General features: G+C 38.4%; 2 protein-coding genes across 5 annotated transcripts in view; one reads left to right on the top strand and one right to left on the bottom strand.

Annotated features, from left to right (window-relative positions):
• Positions 1–1174: 1174 nt before the first annotated feature.
• Positions 1175–2441, bottom strand: LOC130456547 (uncharacterized). The gene is made up of 2 exons (XM_056813728.1): positions 2313–2441; positions 1175–1926 (listed from the first exon to the last, which is right to left on the bottom strand). Exons 1-2 carry the CDS (start codon positions 2337–2339, stop codon positions 1309–1311), a joined length of 645 nt encoding a protein of 214 aa, XP_056669706.1. The 5' UTR covers positions 2340–2441; the 3' UTR covers positions 1175–1308.
• The window catches only part of EXTL3 (exostosin like glycosyltransferase 3), a 93259-nt gene continuing 72628 nt past the window's right edge, over positions 1425–22055 (top strand). The window contains exon 1 of one of the 4 annotated variants that reach the window (XM_007476508.3): positions 1425–1560. The gene's annotated coding sequence lies outside the window, so the exon portion shown is untranslated. Of the gene's footprint in view, positions 1561–1621; positions 1760–2618; positions 2740–2782; positions 2916–22055 lie in introns of those variants that run through there. The other 3 variants (XM_007476507.3, XM_007476509.3, XM_001373573.4) reach the window with 3 other exon arrangements.

The following is a 22055-nucleotide window of genomic DNA, read 5'->3' as shown; positions in this document are numbered from 1 at the left end:
TGTCATAAGTGGGATCTGAATGAAAGTTTTCTGGAATCCTAAGACAGCACTCCATCCACCATATCCTATTGCCTTTTGTTCTCCTTTTGCCTGTTACCTAGTTGAGCCTTCTTCTCCCTTTGGGAATAATAATAATAATTTAAAAAATAGCTAGCACTTATATAACAGTTTAAAGATTTTTTACAAAGAATTTTACAATTATCTCTTTTTACCCTTATAACCCTAGGAGACAAGTGCTCATTTTATTCCCATTTAACAGATGAAGAAACAGAGACAGAAATTGACTTGTGCAGTCTGACCCAGCTAGTGAGTATATAATAAGGCTACATTTGAACTCCAGGCTTTTAAAATTCTAAGTCATAGTATTATAGGAATTCAGATTTAGAATTCTGCAGTTGTCCTTGGAAGTCACTGATTTCAACCTCTTTTTACAAATCAGGACATAGCCATTAAGTGACTTGGTCAATCACATAGTAAGTGTATGAAGTCATATTTGAACTTGGATTTTTTTTTTTACTTCAAATCAGATCATTATGGGGACTTAGATTTAGAACTTGTAGTGGGGATAACTAGGTGGGCTCAATGGATAAAGAGCCAGGCCTGAAGATAGGAGGTCCTGGTTTCAAATTTGACTTCCAGACACTTCCTAGTGGTGTGATCCTGAGCAAGTCACTTAACCTCCATTACCTATCTCTTATCACTCTTCTACCTTAGAACCAATATATTATATATGCTATCTTATATATATGTATATGATTTTTATTCTAAGACAAATCATATATATTATATATGCAAGTATGAAAGTAGGGGTTAAAAAAAAGAAATTGTAGGAAACCGCTGAGTTTGATCTTTACAAATTTGGGAACTGAGATACCCTGTTTTGTGATTTGGTTAGTCTCAATTCAACAAGCACTTAAACTCCTACTATGTGTCTGACACTGCCCTGGGGATACAAGAAGTAGTAAAACAATCCCTGAACTCACGGAGCTTATAGTTTAATAGGGTCACAGATAATGAGGGCATGAGTCCAGATTTGAATTCATTCTAAGTTCACAGCGTTATGGAAAACTCAGATTTAGAACTCGCTGGGTCCCTGGAAACCATGGAGTTCAACGTTCTCCTTTTACAAATTAGGAAACTGAGGCACAATGTAACGTAACTTGGCCAATCTCATTTCAATAAACATTTATTAAGCGTTGAGGACACACACAAAAAAGATACTCCCTGCCCTCGGAGAGCTCACAATCTAATGGATCACACTACTAGTAAAAGTGTATGATTTGGTCTTTCAGACAAAGTCCCCGCTCTCTAGCCATTGGGACACTTGGCTATCCGAGCTGTTTCTCCCATGCTTCCCAGCTCGCTCATCCCTACCAAGTGCTGAAGACTCCAGTTCCTCCCCAGCTCCTTCCGGAAAGTGCCGAACACTGCCTCCCTCCTCCTCCCTCGGCCGTTTCCGGGCCGGAGCTCTTCGGCAAATCCCGCCGCCCCCGTCGGAAATGGCCGACGTCCGGACCGCCGGCAGGGGGAGCGAGGGATCCAGCGCGGCCTGGGACTTAGGTAAGCGGTAGGCAGCGAGAGCCGGCTTTTGGGACCCCGAGTCGTGCACAGGCAGCAGCGGCTCTTGCCTATTCTGGGGAACCGGTGCAGCTCCGGGCGGCGGCGGGAACGGGGAGCTGGGGGCGACGGGCCCATGGCCCCAGCGGGAGGCCCCCGATTTCTCCCTCGGTTCGCGGTGACGAACTTCGGGGCTCCGAAGGTAGGGGGCGGACGGGACCATGTATTGTGCTTGGGGTGGGGGGGTGCGGAGAGCTGCGCGCGAGAGCCTCGGAGCCGCGGCGGGGCTGCGGCGGCGGCTGCCACTGCTGCCGCCCAACCCGGGCCGTCAGCCTCCTCCGAGCGGGCCTTCTCCGGAGCCTCACGGGCCTGAGCAGGACAAGGGGTGGTGAACCGGCCTGTGTTGTCTCCCAACACCCGCCCACCCCTCTGAGCCGGAGTTGGGTCGTTCGGAAGGTTCCCCCCTCCCCCCTCAGCCCTCGCCCTGTCCAGCTGCTGCCGCTGCTGCTCTGGAAAGCGCCCCCCATCCCGGTGCAGATCCATCCTCCTTCCTCCAGCATCCTCCACCTGGGAAGGGACTGCGCTGGACAGCCTTCCCATGCCTCCTCTCAGTGCATGCTGTGCCCTCTCTGCCCCGCCGTCTTGTTCTGCCTTCAGACTCCCATTCTCCTCTCTGGCTGCTGCATTTCTGCCCTTTTTTCCCACCTTTCTTTAAAGGAGGAGCGGGGGAGGGTTGGGGGGATTGGAAGCCTGACCTTGCTCCTCGGTTTATTGATGGGCATCGTTCCTACTACCACTTCCTGTCCTGGGGTCCCAGGGCTGCTCCCTTGTAGTTAGGTACTGAGCTCCTGCATGCTCTGGTTGTTTATAGTCACGGGTCGGTCCCTGGGAAAGGGGGAAGGGGGAAGAGGAGGAGTCGTCAGTCAATAAACATTTGTTAAATGAAGTGCCTACTATGCACCAGGCACGCATTGGAGATTCAAAGAAAGGTTAAAAAGAGAGAGAGAGAGAGAGAAAGAAAGAGAGAGAGCCCCTGCTCTCTAGAAGCTCACTGCCTAGAGGGGGTGGCCACATGCAAACAACTATGTATAAACAAGCTATATACGGGATCAATTGGAACTAATCAGCAGAAGGAAGGCACTAGAATGAAGAGAGACGGACGGAAAAGGCTCCCTGTAGTAGGTGGGATTTTAGCGGGGGACTAGAAGGAAGGAGGAGGGGGAGGAGGAAGATTGCTTCTTACTGTGATTGGAAAGGGGCTGCAGCAGGCTGGTGGGTCACTGTCTTGCTCCTAGTCTGGCTCTCTGTTGTTCCACTGAGGATTGCAGTCAACATTGGGAATCCATTGCCCATTGGAGGTCAGTCAGGGATACTGGGCTGCAGTTGGATGCGGGGTATTTTTCTTTCCCAGCTCATGTCCCCCCTTTGGACCAATTCGAGTTTAGATATTGGAAAACTAGGATGATTGTGCCTGTTTTCTCACCTGGTTTCTGTGGTTTGTTTTGTTTTAACATTCCAAGAGATATTGAGCCCATTTTGGGGAGGTGCTCAGATGCTCCTTGAGATGCTTACCTTTTTCAGCAGGATAAAGAAAAAACACCCAAAAGCGCGCCCCCGTCCTCCTTTTTAACAGAGGTGAACTACTTGGGAAAAAATTTCAGCCTTCCTTTTTTCCTTTTGTTTTGCTTTTTTTTCCCCTCCTTTGTTCCCTATGTAATTTTAAAGGTTTGGCTCTCCATGTCTATTTATTTGTGTATGTGGAGCCCAGTCCCTTCTACTTTTTTGCTGGAGCTTACTATTTTTGCATAAGCTTACTTCCTCTGTTCTCTAGTCAGAGGTGCCTTAGGGGCACTAGGGATAGAGGGGAATGATTGGCTTAGTTACTGCTCTTTTCAGTAATAGATTTTTAGAGCTCACTGGACCTCTGATGATGGTCTTGCCTTAACCTTTCTAATTTGTAGGTAAGGAAACTGAGGCCTAGAGAGGAGGAAGTGACTTGCTTAGAAAGAGTGAAAGCTAGTTCTAAGACCAGAATCCAAATTTCTTGACCCCTCCTCTCCTTACAACTATGTTATGCTGCCTCACTGGGGAGCTTTCTTCGAAATCACATCAGTGCAGCAGTGGTTTGTGCTTCAATAGAACAGAAGAATCTTCAGGTATCAGCACCCTCTGCTTTGATCAGGGCACCTTCTGTTAGAGCCAAGACACACAGGTGATCACCATATTATTAGGAATTCTGAGTCAGGCAGACATCCAAAACGATCTAGAAGGGTTCTTAGAGAGTTGAAGTCAGTAGAGATTGATGTGATGTAAACGCTGGAAGGGATCTTAGAAATCAGTGAGGCCAGGCCCCTTGTTTTATAAAGGAGGAGGTTGAGGGGTGGTGGGGTGAATTGACTTGCTTATAGTCACAAATTGGTAGACCTATTTGTTTATCACCACTCCTTGAATCTGTACCCCTTTCACATAACAGGGCTCTATGGAGAAGGATGGGGGCATATATTACTCATCTGCCAGATTAGGAGTCTTGTCTTCCCAAAGAAACATATGGTGGTTAGATTCTTCATAGTAACAGTTCACCTTTATAAATGTGATTTTCTCATTCAACCCCTCTGGGTGGATAGAACAAGTATTATTGTAATTTTAAATCTCAGATAAGAGAATGTATGAAAAGTGAAGAAAATCTTAAAGCGCTCTAGAAATGTAAACTATTATGTCCATTTTACAGTTAAGGAAATTGACTCAGAGGAGGTTGAATCCCTTGCCCACCTTTGCATAGTAAGTAGAATAGCCAGAAGTAGAATCAAGGTCCTGTCATGGCAAGCCTAATGCTATTTCTACTTGCTACACTCTGTTACGTTGCCTTCGTCATATGATAATAATTTGTAGTACCATAATTCAGTTAGAGGATTTTTTCCTTTTTAAATATTCATTAAGGTGCTTTCTTTTTTTAACATCATTGTCCCTTCCCTCCAATTGAATTCTTCCTTGTAACAAAAGAGTACAGGTAAGCAAAACAAATCCATACATTGCCCATGTCTGAAAATTATTGGTACAGTTTGAAATGTTCTTTCATTTGTGTTTTTAAAGAAAAGTATATGACAAGAAATTTTAGATTGATTTTTTTTAATAATCATTTTTGTCCTTCCTTTATTCTCCTATTTGTAAAGAGCCCCCCCCAAAAAATCTCAAGAGGCTAGAACAATAGAATCTAACAAGATGAAATTTAATAGGTTTATAGTCAACTACACAGTTAATGGGATGGGAAAGGTAGAGCTAGAAAACAAAGGTTTATATGAGGACCTGACAACTATGTGGCATAGTAGCCAAAAAGCTAATGAGATTTTAGGCTGCATATATAGAAGCATTGTATTTAGAATAAGGATTAGAAATGCATGAAAATCTTGGTACATTCTGTTAGGTCTGAGTGCCACAAAAAACTAAAGCTAAGAAGAGAAGGAGTTAAAGAAGAAAAGTCAATGACTTGGCCATAGTTACACAAATAGAGGCAGAACTATGACTTAAAAATAGGTCCTTTGAATTCAAATCCATTATTTTACTGCACCCCAAAAAAAACCCTTCCAGCTGGACAGGAGTTATTTTATTTTTTGGGGGGTGATGGGGAAGAGGAGGCAAAGGGCTTTTATTTTTAACTTAAACACCAAGAAAAGGACATTTCTATAAAACAGAACAGAAACAGAAAATTCTGCAGGACACTGCATCTCTATTTCTTACTGTTTGCTTTTTGAAAAGTACATGGGGGAACAGCTAGGGAGCACAATGGATAGAGTGCCAGGTGTTCACTCATTGGCCTTAGACTTTTCCTAGCTGTGTGACTCTGGGCAAGTCATTTAACCCCAGTTGCCTAGCCCTTACTACTCTAATGCCTTAATACACACACACACACACACACACACACACACACACACACACACACATATTGTTTAGTAAGCCAGAATGTAAAGGGTTTTTTTTTAATGTTTATATACACACATACTTTCAAAACTGCTTTGCGTATTTGTGCTTTCTTCTGAACTCCCTCTAATCTCTTCTGTGCATTAGAAAAAAAAATGTTCCTATGTTCCTCCCTTTTTTAAACTTTACTTTTTGCTATGCTCTCTACATTGTCCCAGTTCAAAATGGAGTAAAAAGAAAGAAAAACTCTTGTATAATCCATATAAGCATAACCCATAAAGATGAACCCACAAAGTAGACATGTCCAAAAGTGATTATGTCTTTCTGTTCCTTATATCCATCACCTTTGTATCTGGAGATAGATATCATGCTTCATTGGAGATTCTGAAGAACCATGGTTGAAGATGATCAAACCAGAGTTGTAAAGAGAAGTGAAACCATACCATAATAGGATTACTTGAAGGAGGTGTTTACCCTGGAGAAGCTATCTTAAAATATTTAAGAAGCTATCATGTAGGAGAGGTAATGGATTAGATTTGTTTTATTTTTGGGTAGAGGACAGAGCTAGAACTGACAGGTGTAAATTCAAAGAGGTAGATTTTGATTATATGTGGAGAAAAACCCCAAACTACTTAGCAATTATAATTGCTCCAAAGTAGGCTGTCTTCAGGCCAGTAGCTACTTCCCAGTCTTCAGAGTGACTCAATGGATGGTAAGATGACCAGTTAGTTGTTCATTAGTGTTATAGAAAAGATTCCTGCATTAACTGGGCTAATTTTTTAGTCCTTTCCAAACTAAAGATCCTGTAATTGTAGGTGTTAGATAAACTTTTTTGAACTGGCCTGGAAACTTCATTACCAAGTATATGGAATGGTGCTTTCCCTCTTATAATGAATATTTGAAAGATGACAAAAGTTCAGGACTGCTTGGTATGTGTGTATGTTTTTTTTTTTTAAGTTAACAACAAAAGTTCCTTTGAAAAACTTATAACCTCATCTGATTTTCCTAGCCTGTATGTAGTCAGTATAGACAGATTCATCATTTGCCTTTAGTAGATGGATGTGATATTTGTTCAAAGTGAAATAGGGCTGGCATCATAGTCAGGATGTAGTGGATTGAAGTATTTGAGTACAAGAGAGTAAGAGAATTAAAAAAGGATAGATATTATGTCTCTTTGAACCTTTAGCCCTTTCCAAATGGGCCTCACACCGTTTCCCTGTCATTTCCAAATAGTTTTGGTATAGTAGTAAAGAAGAATTGTTTTCCTCACTTAAGTCTCTTTTTGAAAAAAGAAACAAAAGAAGATAGTATGGGTTAAGGGACAGGTCTATTCTATATTGTTCTCTCTTCCTGTGAATTTATACTATAGTATAAAATGGAACATATTTCTGATGTAGCAAGTATAACTGAAAAATATACTAGGGATGGAAATGCTAGAACTGTGTGCTATGCCTCTTTTTTCTATAACGCAAGCAAACTATTTACCAGCTTCTGTAGTGTTTAACCTTGGAATGATCAGTTCAAACCCAAATGCCATCTCTTTCATATTTTTTTTTTCTTAACTGTGATTGGTACTTTGAAAACAGGTCAATGATATTTATTAATTATTAACATCTAGTTGCTGCTTTACTGTTTGTTTTTCCTTTTCTACCTCATTTATCATTATCTACTATTCCTAGCAAAGATAGCTTAAGATATGGTTTTAAAAAACTTATTCTCTTATCTACTAACTCCCTTAGGCATATATCTGTTTCAATTTGGCAAGGCACAAATTTGTTTTCTCTTTGAGTGTGTCCCTAAGTATATTCATGAGTAATATAATAATCTGGTGCCCAGTAGCCTGCATGTAGGTCAGTAGTCCTTGGAAAGGCTTACTGTGGCCAAGCTACCCAAATAGACATTCATGACACTCAGTCTTATGTTTTTGAGGACAAGATAGCTCGGGATAGGGTATTGGTGTTTCCTTATGTTCCCATTTAATTGTGCAACCCTGTAATATTAGCAGAACTTCCCAGATTTACCCCATGATTTATAGGAATAGACAAGAACTTCAATAGCATAGTAATATTGTGACCATTAATGGTGAACTATGGAGGGGTTTTTAGTAGTTTACAAATGTAAATTTGAATCTCACACCATAGCAAATTCAATGGTGGTTATCTTCTAAGGGATATTAAATTTGGAAACATTTGTGAATTTAAATTTGAATGTTTATTGAATATCATCTATATTCCTAGTGGGGTTAGAGTTAGACACTATAACATACCAGAAGGTAAATGTGTGTTTATGAGTATGCTTGTATATTTGGTAATATTCTAGTTATTAGACATAGACAAGGAAATCATGCATACCAATTAATGGGATTTTCTGAATAGTTGAAGGATAACCCTACTAGATACTGAAAGAGCATGCTCTTTAAAATTTTTTAAATTAATTTCTAACATTCTTTTAAAAATTTTGTGTTCTAAATTCTCTCCCTCCTCACCCTTCTCCCACCCACTGAGAAGGGTAGCCATATGATGTCATTTATACATGTGTAATCATGCAAAACATATTTTCATACTAGCCACATTGCAAAAAAAGCAAGAAAAATAAAGTAAGAATTATATTTCAATTTGCATTCATAGTTTTCTCTGGAGGTGGGAGAACATTTTTTTTTATCATGAATCATTAGGAATTATTTTGGATCATTGTATTGATCAGAGTAACCAAGTCTTTCACGGTTGATCATCATTATAACATTGCTGTCATTGTGCACGTTGCTATCCTTATTCTTTTCACTTCACTTTTCATCAGTTCATATAGGTCTTGCCATGGTTTTTTCTGACATCACTCTCCTCATCATTTCTTATAGGACAATAGTATGTCACAATCATATGCCACAATTTGTTCAGCCATTTCCCAATTGATAAGCATCCCTTCAATTTCCAATTCTTTGCTACTGCAAAAAGAGATGCTACAAATATTTTTTTCCATATAGCTCTTTTTCCTTTTCCTTTTTTTTTCTTTTTGGGTTAAAGACTTAATAGTGGTATTGCTGGAAGGCAGAACCAAGATAGTAGAGAAGGTACATGGATCCATCTGATCTATATCAAATTACTCTGCAAAAAAACTTAGAATAAATTCTGAAGTGGCATAATTTATAAAAAGATAAGGTGAAGTAATTTTTCAGCCCAAAATAATTTAAAAGGCCACATGAGGGATCTAGTACATGGGGTGGAGGTGGGGGTGCAAAACAGCATGTCAGGACAGGTACCACCATAGCAGTGGGTCCTGGGCACAACTGAAGCAGTAGCAAAAGCTTTTGTAGTTCTTAGCCATTTTGTAAGGAGGGTCAGACAACTGCTCAGAAAGATATTATAGGGGTCCTTGCTGGCCCTGGGTGCAAGATTCTTGTTGCCCTGCCCATACACAGATCCAGAAAGCAGCCCTAGGGCATGCTCTCAAGCAGAAGAGGAGCACTAACACACACCAGGGCTTGTAACCTTGGGAGACAGGGGACCCTAGTCACAGGTTACCCCCAGACCAAAGCACAGTCCTAGAAGTATTAAACCTATGTCTTCGTACCTTACACTTCTTAAAGAATTGAAAGCAGATAGGTCCTCAGAGCGTTCTCTGAAGGCATCTGCCCAAAGGACCTGAAGCTTGGAACAGTGCTCCCTTCACCTCAGTTACAAACCCCCAACTTTAACAATTTTGAAAATTAAAAGAAAAGAAAAAAAACCTGTAAAATGAGCAAACAACAACAATAAAACCAACACAGAAAGTTATTTTGGTGACAGGGAGGGATACGATACAAACTCAGAAGAAGACAACAAAGCCAAAATTGCTGCATCCAAAATCTCTAAGAAAAATACGAATTGTTCTTAAGCCCCAAAAAATAATTAATGGAGAAGCTCAAAAAGAATTTTAAAAAATCAAATAAGAGAAGTGGAAGAAAAATTAGAAAAGAAATGAGAATGACACAGGAAGACATGGAAAAGAATCAGCAACTTGGTTAAAGAAGGCACAAAAAAACTGAAGAAATTAATGTCTTAAAAAACAGAATGGACCAATTGGTAAAAGAAGCTCAAAAATCCAATGAAGAGAACAACTTAAAAAAAAACACCGGAATTGAGCAAATGGGAAAAGATAAATGTGAAATATATCATTGGAAAAACAACTGACATGAAAAATAAGTCCAGTAGAGATATTCTAAGAATTATTGGATTACCTGAAAGTCATGGTAAAAAACAGAGCTTAGATACTATCTTTCAAGGAAACCCTAATGTTCTAGAACTGGAAGGCAAAATAGAAATTGAAAGAATCCACTCTTTGCCTCCTGAAAGAGATCCCAAAAGGATAATTCCCAGGAACGTTATAGCCAAGTTCCAGAACTCTCAGGTCTAGGAAAAAATATTGCAAGCAGTCAAAAGGGAACAATTCAGATATTGTGAAGACACAGTCAAAAAAACACAAGACCTAGCAGCTTCTACATTAAAGGTTTGGAGGTCCAGGAATATGATATTCCAGAGGGCAAAGGAGCTAGGACTTCAACTAAGAATCATTTACCCTACAAAACTGAGCATAATTCTTTAAGGGAAAAAAATGGGTATTCAGTGAAATAGAGGCTTTTCAAACATTCCTGATGAAAAGACTAGAACTGAATGGAAAAGTTGACTTTCAAATATAAGACTCGAGAAGCATAGAAAGGTAAACAGGAAAGAGAAATCAAAGGACATCCAATGATGTTAATTCCTACATTGTATGTATGATATAACATTCCTACATGGTTGTAATTCCAAAGAACTTTATCATTATTAGGGTAGTTATAAGGAGTATATACATGCAGAGGGCAAGGGTATGAGTTGAATATGATGATATTAAAAAAAATAAAATTAAGGGATGAGAAGGAGGAATGCATTGGGAGGAGGGGGAAGGGAAAATAGAATGGGATAAATTATCTCACATAAAAGAGACATGAAAGAGCTTTTACAGTGGAGAAGCTCAGAAAAACCTGGAAAGACTTATGTGAACTGAAGCAGAGTAGAATAAACAGAACCAGGAGAACATGATACACTTTGCCAGGAATCCTATCCAATGAACAACTGTGAACAGCAGCTATTCTGAGCAACACAGTGATCCAAAACTACCCAAAGGGCTCGACATCTGCTTCCAGAGCTGATAGAAGTCTTAAGTTCAGACCAAAGAAAACTTTTCTTATTTTTTCAATTTGAGTTTCCTTTCAGATATAGTGTTTTCCTGAGCTCCTCCTGCTTGTTATTTCTTATAGCACAATAGTATTCTATTATATTATATACTATAACTTACTCAGGCTTAACCAGTTGATGGGTTTCACCTTACTTTCTAATTCATTGCTCCCCATTTTCTTCTCAATGGTAAAAGTTCTTCTTTGCATACCTACTTTATATGAGAACATTCTTCCCATTTTTCCTTCTCCCAATGCATCCCTCTTTCTTACTCCTCAATTTTTTTTGAGGTCATTCCAACATAATTGATTCATCCCTCCTCCACCCCCCCCCCACTCCATTCTGTATGTAAACTCCTTTTAATTTCTCTAATAATGATAACATTCTTTGGACTTATGTATATCATTTCCCCATATAAGAATGTAAACTGTTTAACTTTATGGAATCTCCTGTGATTACTTTCAGGTTTACCTTTTTATAAAAGCTTTTCTTGAGTTTTGTATTTGAATGTCAGATTTTCTATTCAGCTCTTTTCTTTTCATCAAAAATGCTTGAAAGTCTTCTATTTCATTAAATATCCATTTTCCCCCCCTGAAGGATTACATTCAATTTTGTCAGATAGGTCTACAAGCAAAAAAACCAGCCCTCTAATCTTCCATTTTGGTTGAGAACATATTATCCTAATATGAGCAAGCATATAAGTATTTCATGGGAGTCCCTGACTGCTGCTAAGCATACAGTTCCCTCAGGACTGAGGAACCTTGGTTATATAGCCTTGATGGCAGTTATTCATGCCCCTCCTTCCCACTAAAAATAGATGTGCCCTAAGAGGCACTTTCTGCTAATAGGAACATGTTTTTTTTCCTAAGGCTAAGCCTTCTTGTAAGTCATTGCCTTGAAGTTAAGGGTTATTCCTGATTCTAATAATAGAGATTCCCTAGGAGGCTTTGACTACTTTGAGGCATAGAGTTTCTGTAGAACTATACTCTTATAGGAAGTCATAGCCCGAATATTAGTAGTTATACCTCTGTAATAATTCCCTGATCTTTTGGTAAATTTGTAGCCTTGGTTACAGTGGTTTATTCCTTCACCTTTAAGAAATGTTTTCCTTTCTAAGAATTTCTTGCTGTTTAGTGTGGTACGTGAATACCTTGGAGTACATATCATGGTAGGAAGTGAAATTTTATTGTTATTGCTTAGCTTTCCTATAAGTTAATTTCTAAAAAAAAAAATCATTAATGCAGTTTAAGTGACAAAATGAATAGAAGACTGGATCTGGAGTCAAGATCTGAATTAAAACCCAGATCCAGATATTCCCTAGAGTTGTGACTGTGGGTAAATTGATTAATCTGTCTATTTCAGTTTCCTCACCTATAAAATAGAGATAATAATAACACTTACTTTGTTAGTGATTGTCGAGGTAAAAATGTGTTAATATTTGTTAAACATGTTGCAAATCTTAAACCACTATGGAAATGCTAACTATTATTATTAAATACTAGTTTTTTTTTTTGCCATAGTATCATTTCTGGGTATACTACATCATCAATCAAGCCTGCTTGTGTGACAAAGGAAAATAATAGCCACATGACTGTCTTGACCATATACTTAGTATTCCAACCCATAATCCTCCACCTCTTAGGAGGAAGGTGCATTTCATCTTCTATGGTACCAGAAGCACCTTTTGACGTGTTTTTTTGTTAGGCTATTTTAAAGTGAGAATTAGCTTTTATCTGTTATTAATAGGTATTCTAGCTTATGTATAGAATACTTTCTCTCTCTCTTTTTTTTTTTTTGCCGGTGATCCCCTTTTATTTTTCCTCCCATCTATCCACTGAATTGATTCCTGTGATCTCTTTGCATTTTCCTTTAACCTGTCCTTTTTTGCATTCTCAGATCTATATAGCCTTGAAGTCTATCATATTCTTTTTTTTATATCTATATTTCTCTAGTCCTGTTAACTCATTCTCCTTTAATCACTATTAATGGGTAGCATTGGATTACCTAGGACCTCTTGTCTCTCTCTAGCCCTGGTTCTCAATTCACTGAGTCATCTACCTCTCGGCCTCCTAGTTACATTTTAAAGGAAGAGAAGGGCTCTGAGACAGGATGCAAAAAAAAAAAAGAATTTAAGAAAGACAATTAAAGTAGTAAGTTGTAGACAAAGTATATAGACAAAAACAAAGAAGTTCAAAAGGTGGGCTATTTTGTTACTTCTTTGTTTAATATATACTTTTAAAAAGCTAACCTTAGTAGTAGTGTTTTTGTATGTCTTTTTTATACTTTTGTACTATACTACATCATTTGTCTTTGTCAAATTTTTAAAAACTCATTTAACGTTGTTAAACTCATTTTTTAAAAATTAAGTTTATTTAATGAATTAATTTAGAATATTTTTCCATGGTTACATGATTCATGTCCTTTCCCTCCCCTCCTCAACACTACCCTCCAATAGCTAATGAGCAATTCCACTGAGTTTTACATGAGTCAAGATCTATTTCCATATTATTAATATTTGCACTAGAGTGATTGTTTAGTCTACATACCCAATCATATCCCCATTGAATCATGTGATCAAGCAAATGTTTTTCTTCTTGTTTCTGCTCCCACAAATCCTCATTTTTTTTTTAAAGTGGACTGGTTTTGAAGGACTTGAAATGTTAAGCAGAAGAATTTGTGGATGAAATCCTAGAGGCAATAGGGAGCCAACCACTCTCTGGAGCAGAGGAGTGACAGGATAAGATTTGTGCTTTCAGAGTAATTACTTTGGCAACTGTAGCTGATCTTTGTGAGTTCCTGTAGCTGAAAACTTTATATGCTGAAGCTAGTCACCTGATGAGCCTATTGATAGCACCACAGAATTTTAGAGTTGGGAAGGACCAGAACAGGCATCTACTTTAGCCCTTCTTCCCAAGTGGTCATCTATCCTTTGTATGAAAGCCTCCAGGGAGGGTGAACCCACTACCTTCTGAGGCAATCTATTCCACTTGTGTTTAGTTCTCATTCTTACTAAAAGTATAAATTTACCCCTTTTAACTGTCCACCCTGAGGAGCAAAACAACACATTTGACAGCTTTTGAAATATTGGAATCAAGTTGTCAAGGGGGTGGGATTAGTGTTTAGAGTCGTGGACCTGAATTTGGAAAACCTATGCTTAGACACTAGCTGTGTGACTTTAAATAAGGTAAGCCATTTGCCCTCCCTATGCCTCAGTTTCCTAAATGTAAAATGAAGAGGGTTGGACTTGATGGCTTCTTAAATTACTTTTAGCTCTGAATATATATGAGCTTTTCTTCTCTAGACTATAAATCCCCACTTCAAATCAACTGGCCCTTTTCATCATCCTGGTTGGCTTCTGCACATTGTCCAATTTATTGATGTCATTTCAAAACTTGGGAACTAAATTCAGTATTGCAGATGTGATCTGATTAGGGCACAGTCCAAGTCAACTCTCCTTTCCTGGAAATTGTGGCTCTTTAAATTCAGCCCAAGGACACATGAGTCGCCACATTACACTGCTGATTCATATTGTGCTTGAAGTTCACCAAAACCCCCAGATCTTTTTCAGAACTGCTGTTTAAACATGCCTCCTCCAAGTCGTAATTGTGAAGTTAATTTTTAAAACTAAAACAGTCTGGTTCTTGGATGAGAGACAAACCATCTGTTGCCAATCCCGTTTTATGGGCAGCCTTTCTAACGTGATATAACCTGTCACAGCTCACACTATGTTGATCTAGCATTGAGAGCCCAGAGTCACTTCCCTGACACAGCAAGGCAACAAAAAGAGAACATCAGAGAACCATCATGCTGAATATTTCTTCAATGATGGTTGCTTTTCCTGCCCCTTTCTGCTTTTTCATAAAAATGAAGTATAGAATTTGAAATTGTATGACCTTTTGGACAGACTACAGAAACAAATATCAGCTAACATTGTCTGTGAAACATTGTTATCTTATTTGTTTTATAATGATGCTATTCAGGATCAATAGAGTATTATCTTCATAACTGGGTGCATAAATGGGACTTAACATCTTTAGCACTTCTTACAGTGTTAGTGTTTTCTGGGTTTGCAGAGGTGCCAGATAACTGAGGCCAAGTGTTTGATATTTATATTTATTTCTCTGTGTTTCTAGGTATAAGGATCATGGGTACATTTATGTATTGGTATACAGTGCCATGGGAAAGCAGTTTTTTGCCCTTTCAATTGAAGACCCATGGACGCACTATCATCTGATAGTCAAGTATAAGTAAAGAGCATCTTAAATGTTCTGTTGTTGTTGTTGAATTGTTTCAGCAGTGTTCAATTGTTTGTGACCCTGTTTGGGGTTTTCTTGGCAAAGATACTGAAGTGGTTTCCTCTTCCTTCTCCAGCTCATTTTATAGATGAGGAAACTGAGTCAGAGCTAAGTGGTTTGTCCACAGTCCCACAGCTAATCTGAGGTTGGATTTGAAAACTGACATCAGGCCTGGCACTCTTTCCACTGTGCCAGGTAGTTGCTCTCATTCTGACAACTTATAGTTATTTTTGAATTATTAGCAAAATATAAAATGTTTAAGTTCAACAAATTTTTATACTAAGAAAAAGGACCCCAAGCCTTTATTCATTAAATAAACAAATATTTAAGAACTGAAATTTATTATGACTGTAATACAAATTTCTTGGTCGGGTATTCAAGGATATTCACACTCATTCCCATTCCTTTTTCTAAGTTTATTTAATTCTGTTCCTCACTTGAATCCTCTGTTTGACCATACTGATTTACCCACTGTCTCCAAACATGCCTTTTTCTGTGCGTTGTTCCTCCTGAATAGAATGCCTTCCCAACCTCTTTTCAGCCTATCCACATCCTGCCAAGTTTTTAAGTATTAGGAAGGGTGATGACACTGATTTATTATGCAAGTTAAGTCCTGTTCCAGATTACTGAATTCCAGTTTTTATTCCTAGGGCATTTTTCTTGTGATGAAGACATTGTTCCTGGTATATAGAGCCCAGGAACAAAAGGGAGCAAGTACTGTATAGGCATAGCCTGACTAATATTGTTAATTTGTTTGGAGAACTAGCATTGCATGAGCAAATACAAGGCTGTTACAGTGGAGGGTCCCTAACATTATGATGGGATTTTATTTGAATGAATTATTAATGTCATTGTAAAGCACTATTGGTCAGGGTAATGTTATTAATTTTTTAAAAACTTTTTGAATTCAGGGTCTGCTATTCATTTTTGTATTCTTATAGTGTGAGAACATACTTTGCCATACATTACTTTAAAATTTTAAGTGCTTTACAAATCTTAAAGAGCTATTAGTAGTGGTGTGAATTTCAGTCTCAGGCCTTTCAGAGAAGCTGTTCCCCATGCCTAGAATGGGCACTCTCAAATCAGTCATTCAGACTAAGTCCAGGCTCAGTTTCAGTGCTGCCACCTCTTCTGCAAAGATTTCCTTGGGGCTTCTTTACCCTTCCCAGTGTTTTCTGGTAGAACAAAGAATTTCTAAAGAGCTTACTGACTTCTTTCTGTGTTCTTTAGCACTTCTAGTAAGTTAGCGGACATTATATAGTCTTCAAATAGCATAGAATCAGGTATTTGTATTAGCAATAAAAATAAATAAAAATAGCAATAAAAATATGATTATGTAGAATTTGAGTAATGAATTCTGAAAAGATACATTTTCCCTCTCTTTTTTTTTCCTCTTTTACTACTGACTTGAATGGCCATACTTAAGAGAATGATGTCCATCCATCTTTGGAATCTGAATTAAGTTCTGATTATGGGGATAAGTGTCTGGGTCCATGCTCTTACAGCCTGGGTTTTTTCTTTTTTTGAGTCTGGTCTTATGATTTTTATTTGTGAAGAGGATTAACTGCTAGTCTAGAAACACATAACTTAAAGCAGGGGTCCCAAAACTTTTTACACAGGGGGCCAGTTCACTGTCCCTCAGACAGTCTGGAAGGCCGGACTATAAAAACCCAACCCTAATCAGGCAGCAATATACACAGTGCAGAATCCCCTCCCCCAGATCGCTGCTCACCATGCTGACATTTTCCATTGTGCAGCCACATAATCCTTTGCATGGCGCCTTGTTCTAAGGTGCCACACAAAGGATTATGTCACCGGAAGTAGTACTGTACATGACCACGCTGAGCTTTGAGGCGCCACCACATACAGTGTTCCTCTCACTGACCACCTATGAAAGAAGGGCCCCTTCCAGAATTGTGGTGGGGGACGAATACATGGCCTCAGAGGGCCGCATGTGGCCTGTGGGCCATAGTTTGGAGACCCCTGACTTAAAGCCATAGAGCAGTGGTTTTTAACATTTTTTTTGTGTCATGGATCATGGACCCCTTCTCAGAATAATATAAAGTACATAAAATAAACTACATAGGCTTATAAAGGAAAAATTAAATTGAAACAAAATTAACATTTTTTTAAAGTTCATGAACCAGGTTAAAAATCAAGCCCTGCCTTGGAGAGTTGCCTCAGGCAATGAGCAGCTGAGTGATGAACTTAGAGTTACACAGCCTTTATGTGTCTGAGGCAATAATTGAACCTGGGTCTTTCTGACTAAAATCAAGTAGGTGGTAAAGTGGATAGAGCACTGGGCTTGGAATCAGAAGATTCAACTTCCTGAATTCAAATCAGACCTCAGATACTTATTAGCTGTATGATCCTGGGTAAGCTACCTAAACCTGTTTGCCTCAGTTTCCTCATCCGGAAAATTGCCTGGAGAAGGAAATAGCAAACCACTCCAGTTTCTTTGCCAAACAAAAAAAATCCCAAATAGGGCCCCTGAACAACATCTTTCTGACTCGGACTGGTTTACTGTCTGCTTTGCCAGGCTGATTCTCTACAATGATAATATAATAGCTAGTAATTTTGTAGAGTTTTAAGGTTTGCAGAGCACTTCACAGATATTGTTTTAACCTTACAACAATCCTGGGAGGTATGTGCTATTATTATTATTTCCATTCCTGAATCAGACAGATTTGCCCAGAATCACACATCTAGTAGGTGTTTGAGACTAGATTTGAACTTAGATCTTTCTGACTTTAGATCCAGTGCTTTGTTTACTGAGTCTCTTAACTGCCTTTGATTAAGTTTTTTGGGGGGTGAGGCTGGAGGGGGGAATGTTAAGGCTTTTTAGATAGTGACTTTTAAAAGCATAACTAAATGGCTAGGTAATAAATTGCAAAGCTGTTGATAATGCTTAGTAGAGCACAATTTAGCCCAGTGTCCTTTACATTGCTGATTTGAATATGAAGAACAGAGCTTAGAGCTGCTACCAATCAGTGTAGCTTTCACACCTTATCCTCCTTATACAGCATTTAGTTTTGCTGTCATATTGACTGTTGGTAGAAAATAGGTATTCATGTGTCTGTTTACAAATCTGGTTAAGCTTAGTTAAGAGCCTCTCAGAGACCATACTAAATAGGAAATAGTAATCCAGAAAAAGTGCAATTTGGGAAATGAAACAATGTGCAAAAGACTGCCCAGGTATAGAAGAAGAAAATAAATACATTAGGCTAATCAGCAGTGTTTTGAAAGATATACTTTTAACTTTAGGATTAACAGAATTGTAGGCAGGATTTGACTTCCCAGAAAATAGCCAATCAATGGGCCTGCAGGTTAGTCTAAGCTTTTTTATATTTTTCTGGGCCAAGAAACAATGAATGGTACCATGGTGAAAACTTTAGACTAAGAGTCGAGACCCTTCTGATGTGAATTGTGGCTTTTTCAGTCATTATTTCGGTGCTCTGAAATTTGACTAGATCTCTAAGATTTCTTCTGGTTCTGATGACTCCTCAAGATCTCCACATCCTAACTCTCCTCCCCACTCAGAATAGGTGCTTAATAAAAATGTTTTGTGGGTAAGGATGATAAGAAAATTCTGAGTGACTTGGCATTGTACTCTTATATTCTGCTTATTGCACTGATACAATGAAATTGCCAGTGGCCTATGTACCTTAATTTCTTTGTTCACCCTCATCAGGTCTTGGTTGCTGCTTCAAGGGAAGAGGATAGGTAGATCTTTGTAGTAGGAATAGGAATTTTCATACGAACATTTAAAAGAAATTTTGGAAAATTTGAATGCCATAAACTACCAAGGCCAGTTGATGTTTCTATGAAAATTAAGAGGGAAATGGATGATAAATTAACATATAGAGCAAAAAAAAACAACAACTCCTTTGGTATTTGTTTTTAAACTTTTAAGAGAAAGAATTACTTCTACATTAGAAAATTACTTTCACAACATTAGCCTTTCTAAAGTAATAAGTGATTAAAAGATGCCTACTAAGAGTACTTTTTGAAAAATGTGATTTGAAGAAATTTAGGGAAAGAATGAGATTATTTGTGTGAAGAGTACCTAATAGGTTTGTTGGATATTAGGAGTTAGGCTAATTTAAAGAAAGCTGATTTATTAGCCTAAATGTCAATTCATTAATTTACAATAATAGTTATTTCTAACTGGTGAGCTGAGGCAGCTGTTTATCTTGGTAGTAAGGTCTCCTAAGGAAACAAATCATTATCACAATAGAGGACATTGAAGCCTCTACCATAGCATGCCTCCATAATCACCACCCCACCCTCATGCTTTCCATTTACATAGTATTTATTATTATTTTTTAAACCCTTAACTTCTGTCTTAGAATCAATACTGTATTGGTTCCCAGGCAGAAGAGAGGTAAGGGTTAGGCAATGGGCGTTAAGTGACTTGTCTAGGGTCACATGGCTAGAAAGTGTCTGAGGTCAAATTTGAACTCAGGACTTCCCATCTTCAGGCCCCACTATCCATTGAGCCACCTAGCTTCCCCACATAGTATTTATATGTACTTAAATTTTTTTTTCCATTTTGTCTTCCTCATTAGAATGATGGAGCTGCTTGATGGTAGGAACCTAGTTTTTGTCTGACTTCTTACTTAAATAAAGAGGATCTGTTTTTGGAAAAAGAAAGTATATAGAAGGAAGTGAGCTTGCAGAGAGAATAGTAAGAGGGCCAGTGACTGACCATGTTGGGTGTCTGTAGTTGAGTCCAGGAGGAGAAAAATGAATTGGGTACAATTGAATGGTTGAAATTACAAGAAAAACTAGGACAGTTCAATATTACAGAAGCTAAAGGAAGGGAAATTTTTTTTTTTAAAAGGAGTGTCTTATGCTTCTGAGAGATCAAAGAGAATGAGAAATTAGAAAAAATGTTGGTGTTTATTGACCTTTGAGAAGGATATTGGCAGAGGGATCCAGTGGGTAAATAAGGGAACTTGTACTAGATAGCTTTAGATCTTTTCATTGAATAAGGGGGAGTGAAGAGGAAGTTATTTTCTTAAAGTAAGTGGGGGGAAGGGCTTCAGATATTTGAGGACTGGAATAGTTACAATGAATGGATGAAAAAGTATTTATTAAATGCTTTCTATGGGCAAAGGGCAGCCAGGTGGTCCAGCAGAGAGAGCACCGGGTCTGGAGTCAGTATTTTCATGAATTCAAATCTGGCTTTAAGACACTTACTATCTGGGTGACCCTAGACAAGATACTTAACCTTGTTTGACTCAGTTCCTTTTCTATAAAATGAGCTGGAGAAGGAAATGCCAAACCACTCCAGTATCTCAGCCAAGAAAACCTCAAATGGGGTCATGGAGCGTCAGATACAACTGAAATAACCTTAGAGAGGAAGGCAGATGAAGGTAGGTTTTACTGGCAGGGGAATCTGGTTGGAGGTAAGCTCTAACCTTCCCTAAAAATAGACAGCAATCCTGGGTAGGCTTCCCAACCCTTTTGGGCCTAAGTTACCCCCTCTCTACAGGGAGTGGACATCACTACAATGGTATGAATCTCTGCTTAAGGCCCCACTCTCTAGACAGAGCCAGTGATACTGTAAGAAGGACAGCTGTTTCACTGTTGTACACTTTCCTAGTTGGCCATCAACAATAATTCTTCTAGTCTCCCTATTTTCCCCCTAACAGTTTCATTATGAAAGAAGACTGTCCTCTTCCTCCCCCACCATCACCCTCCAAAACATGGTATGGAGGAATGGCAGAATCTACATATACATACATGGACATCTATGACCATGTTTTTATATGAACACCCTATGGGATGAACTATGTGTTTGTGGTTGCTTATAAGGAAAGAAATTTGTAAAATGAGGGAGCAGCTTTTCTTATTCGTCATCTTTTCACTTGCATGGAAACTCCATGCTTACTAATTAAATGTTGATCATATAGAAAGAAAGATGTTAAGTATACTTCTATTGTCCATGTGCAGAGGGAAGTGTTTTGTGTGGCTGTTCACTCTCATGCTTCCTTATATTCCTCATTTAGTGACTATATTTCATTAGAAACTTGTACTTAAACCTAACTGGCATGTCCAGTTTTTTGTTAGTGTGTCTTTTGCCTCCCTGTGACAGTTGGATGTCACTTATTGGAATATTTTGTTTTAATGGGCTAATAATGTTACATTAGTGTTGTAATTGCTCCTACCACCTGCCATAATACGACTTGCACTTGTTTTTCGTTTAAACTGAGTCTTCTAGCCTACAGTTAGTCCTGCAACATTAAGTATCTGACAGACAATACTGGCTCTTTCCTCAGATCCTTTATAAAGGGGCTCTTTTAGAGTTGGACTCTATTGTTTTAGGGAAGAGGGTAGATTTGGTTTTTTACTTTAATGTAAGCCTAATTCTTTGTAATTGTTGAACTATGAGAAAATTTTTGAACACTTTACAAATCAATAAAACAGAAGTTGGAAGTTTAAATAAAATAAATAGAGAACTAGACTAGACATGGAACAATTTGGTTTAAATTCCTAGCACTGCCTGGACTAATTAACCTTTGTTTAATCTGTAGCCTATTTGTACATTTTTTAGGTGGAAATATTATTTCCAATTGTTTACTTATTCACAAGGATAATAAAAGGGATACAAGAGTTCATTGTTGACAAGATTTCTTTTATGAATTTTGTGATTTGCCTGCTAAAAAGTAATATGGTCATATCTTAAATCTGCTGTTCCAGATAACTCATCTTTCCACTTTTAAGGCTTTAGGCAGGGTGGCCAAACTTTTTGATTCTCTAAGCCACATATTGATTTCATCAATATGAGTACTTTTTTTTAAAACCCTTACCTTCAGTTTTAGAATCCATTCCAAGTCTTGGTTCCAAGATAGATAAGCAGTAAGGCCTGGGCAATTGGGGTTAAGTACCTGTAGCCCAGGGTCCCATGGTTAGGAAGTATCTGAGAGCAGATTTGAACCCAGGACCTCCTATCTCCAGGCCTGCCCTGATACTATTAATTAAACAATTTCATGAGCTGCTGTGGCAAAAACAGTTTGTCTATTGACCAAATGCTGTAATAAAACTCTTCCAACTTTAGTAAGCATTTATTAAACACTTAATTCAGTGCCAGGTA

This window comes from Monodelphis domestica, chromosome 1, assembly GCF_027887165.1.
Source record: "Monodelphis domestica isolate mMonDom1 chromosome 1, mMonDom1.pri, whole genome shotgun sequence".
Lineage (NCBI taxonomy): Eukaryota > Metazoa > Chordata > Mammalia > Didelphimorphia > Didelphidae > Monodelphis > Monodelphis domestica.
The sequence above is the reverse complement of the archived record's forward strand: the minus strand, read 5'-3'. Positions and strand labels throughout refer to the sequence as shown.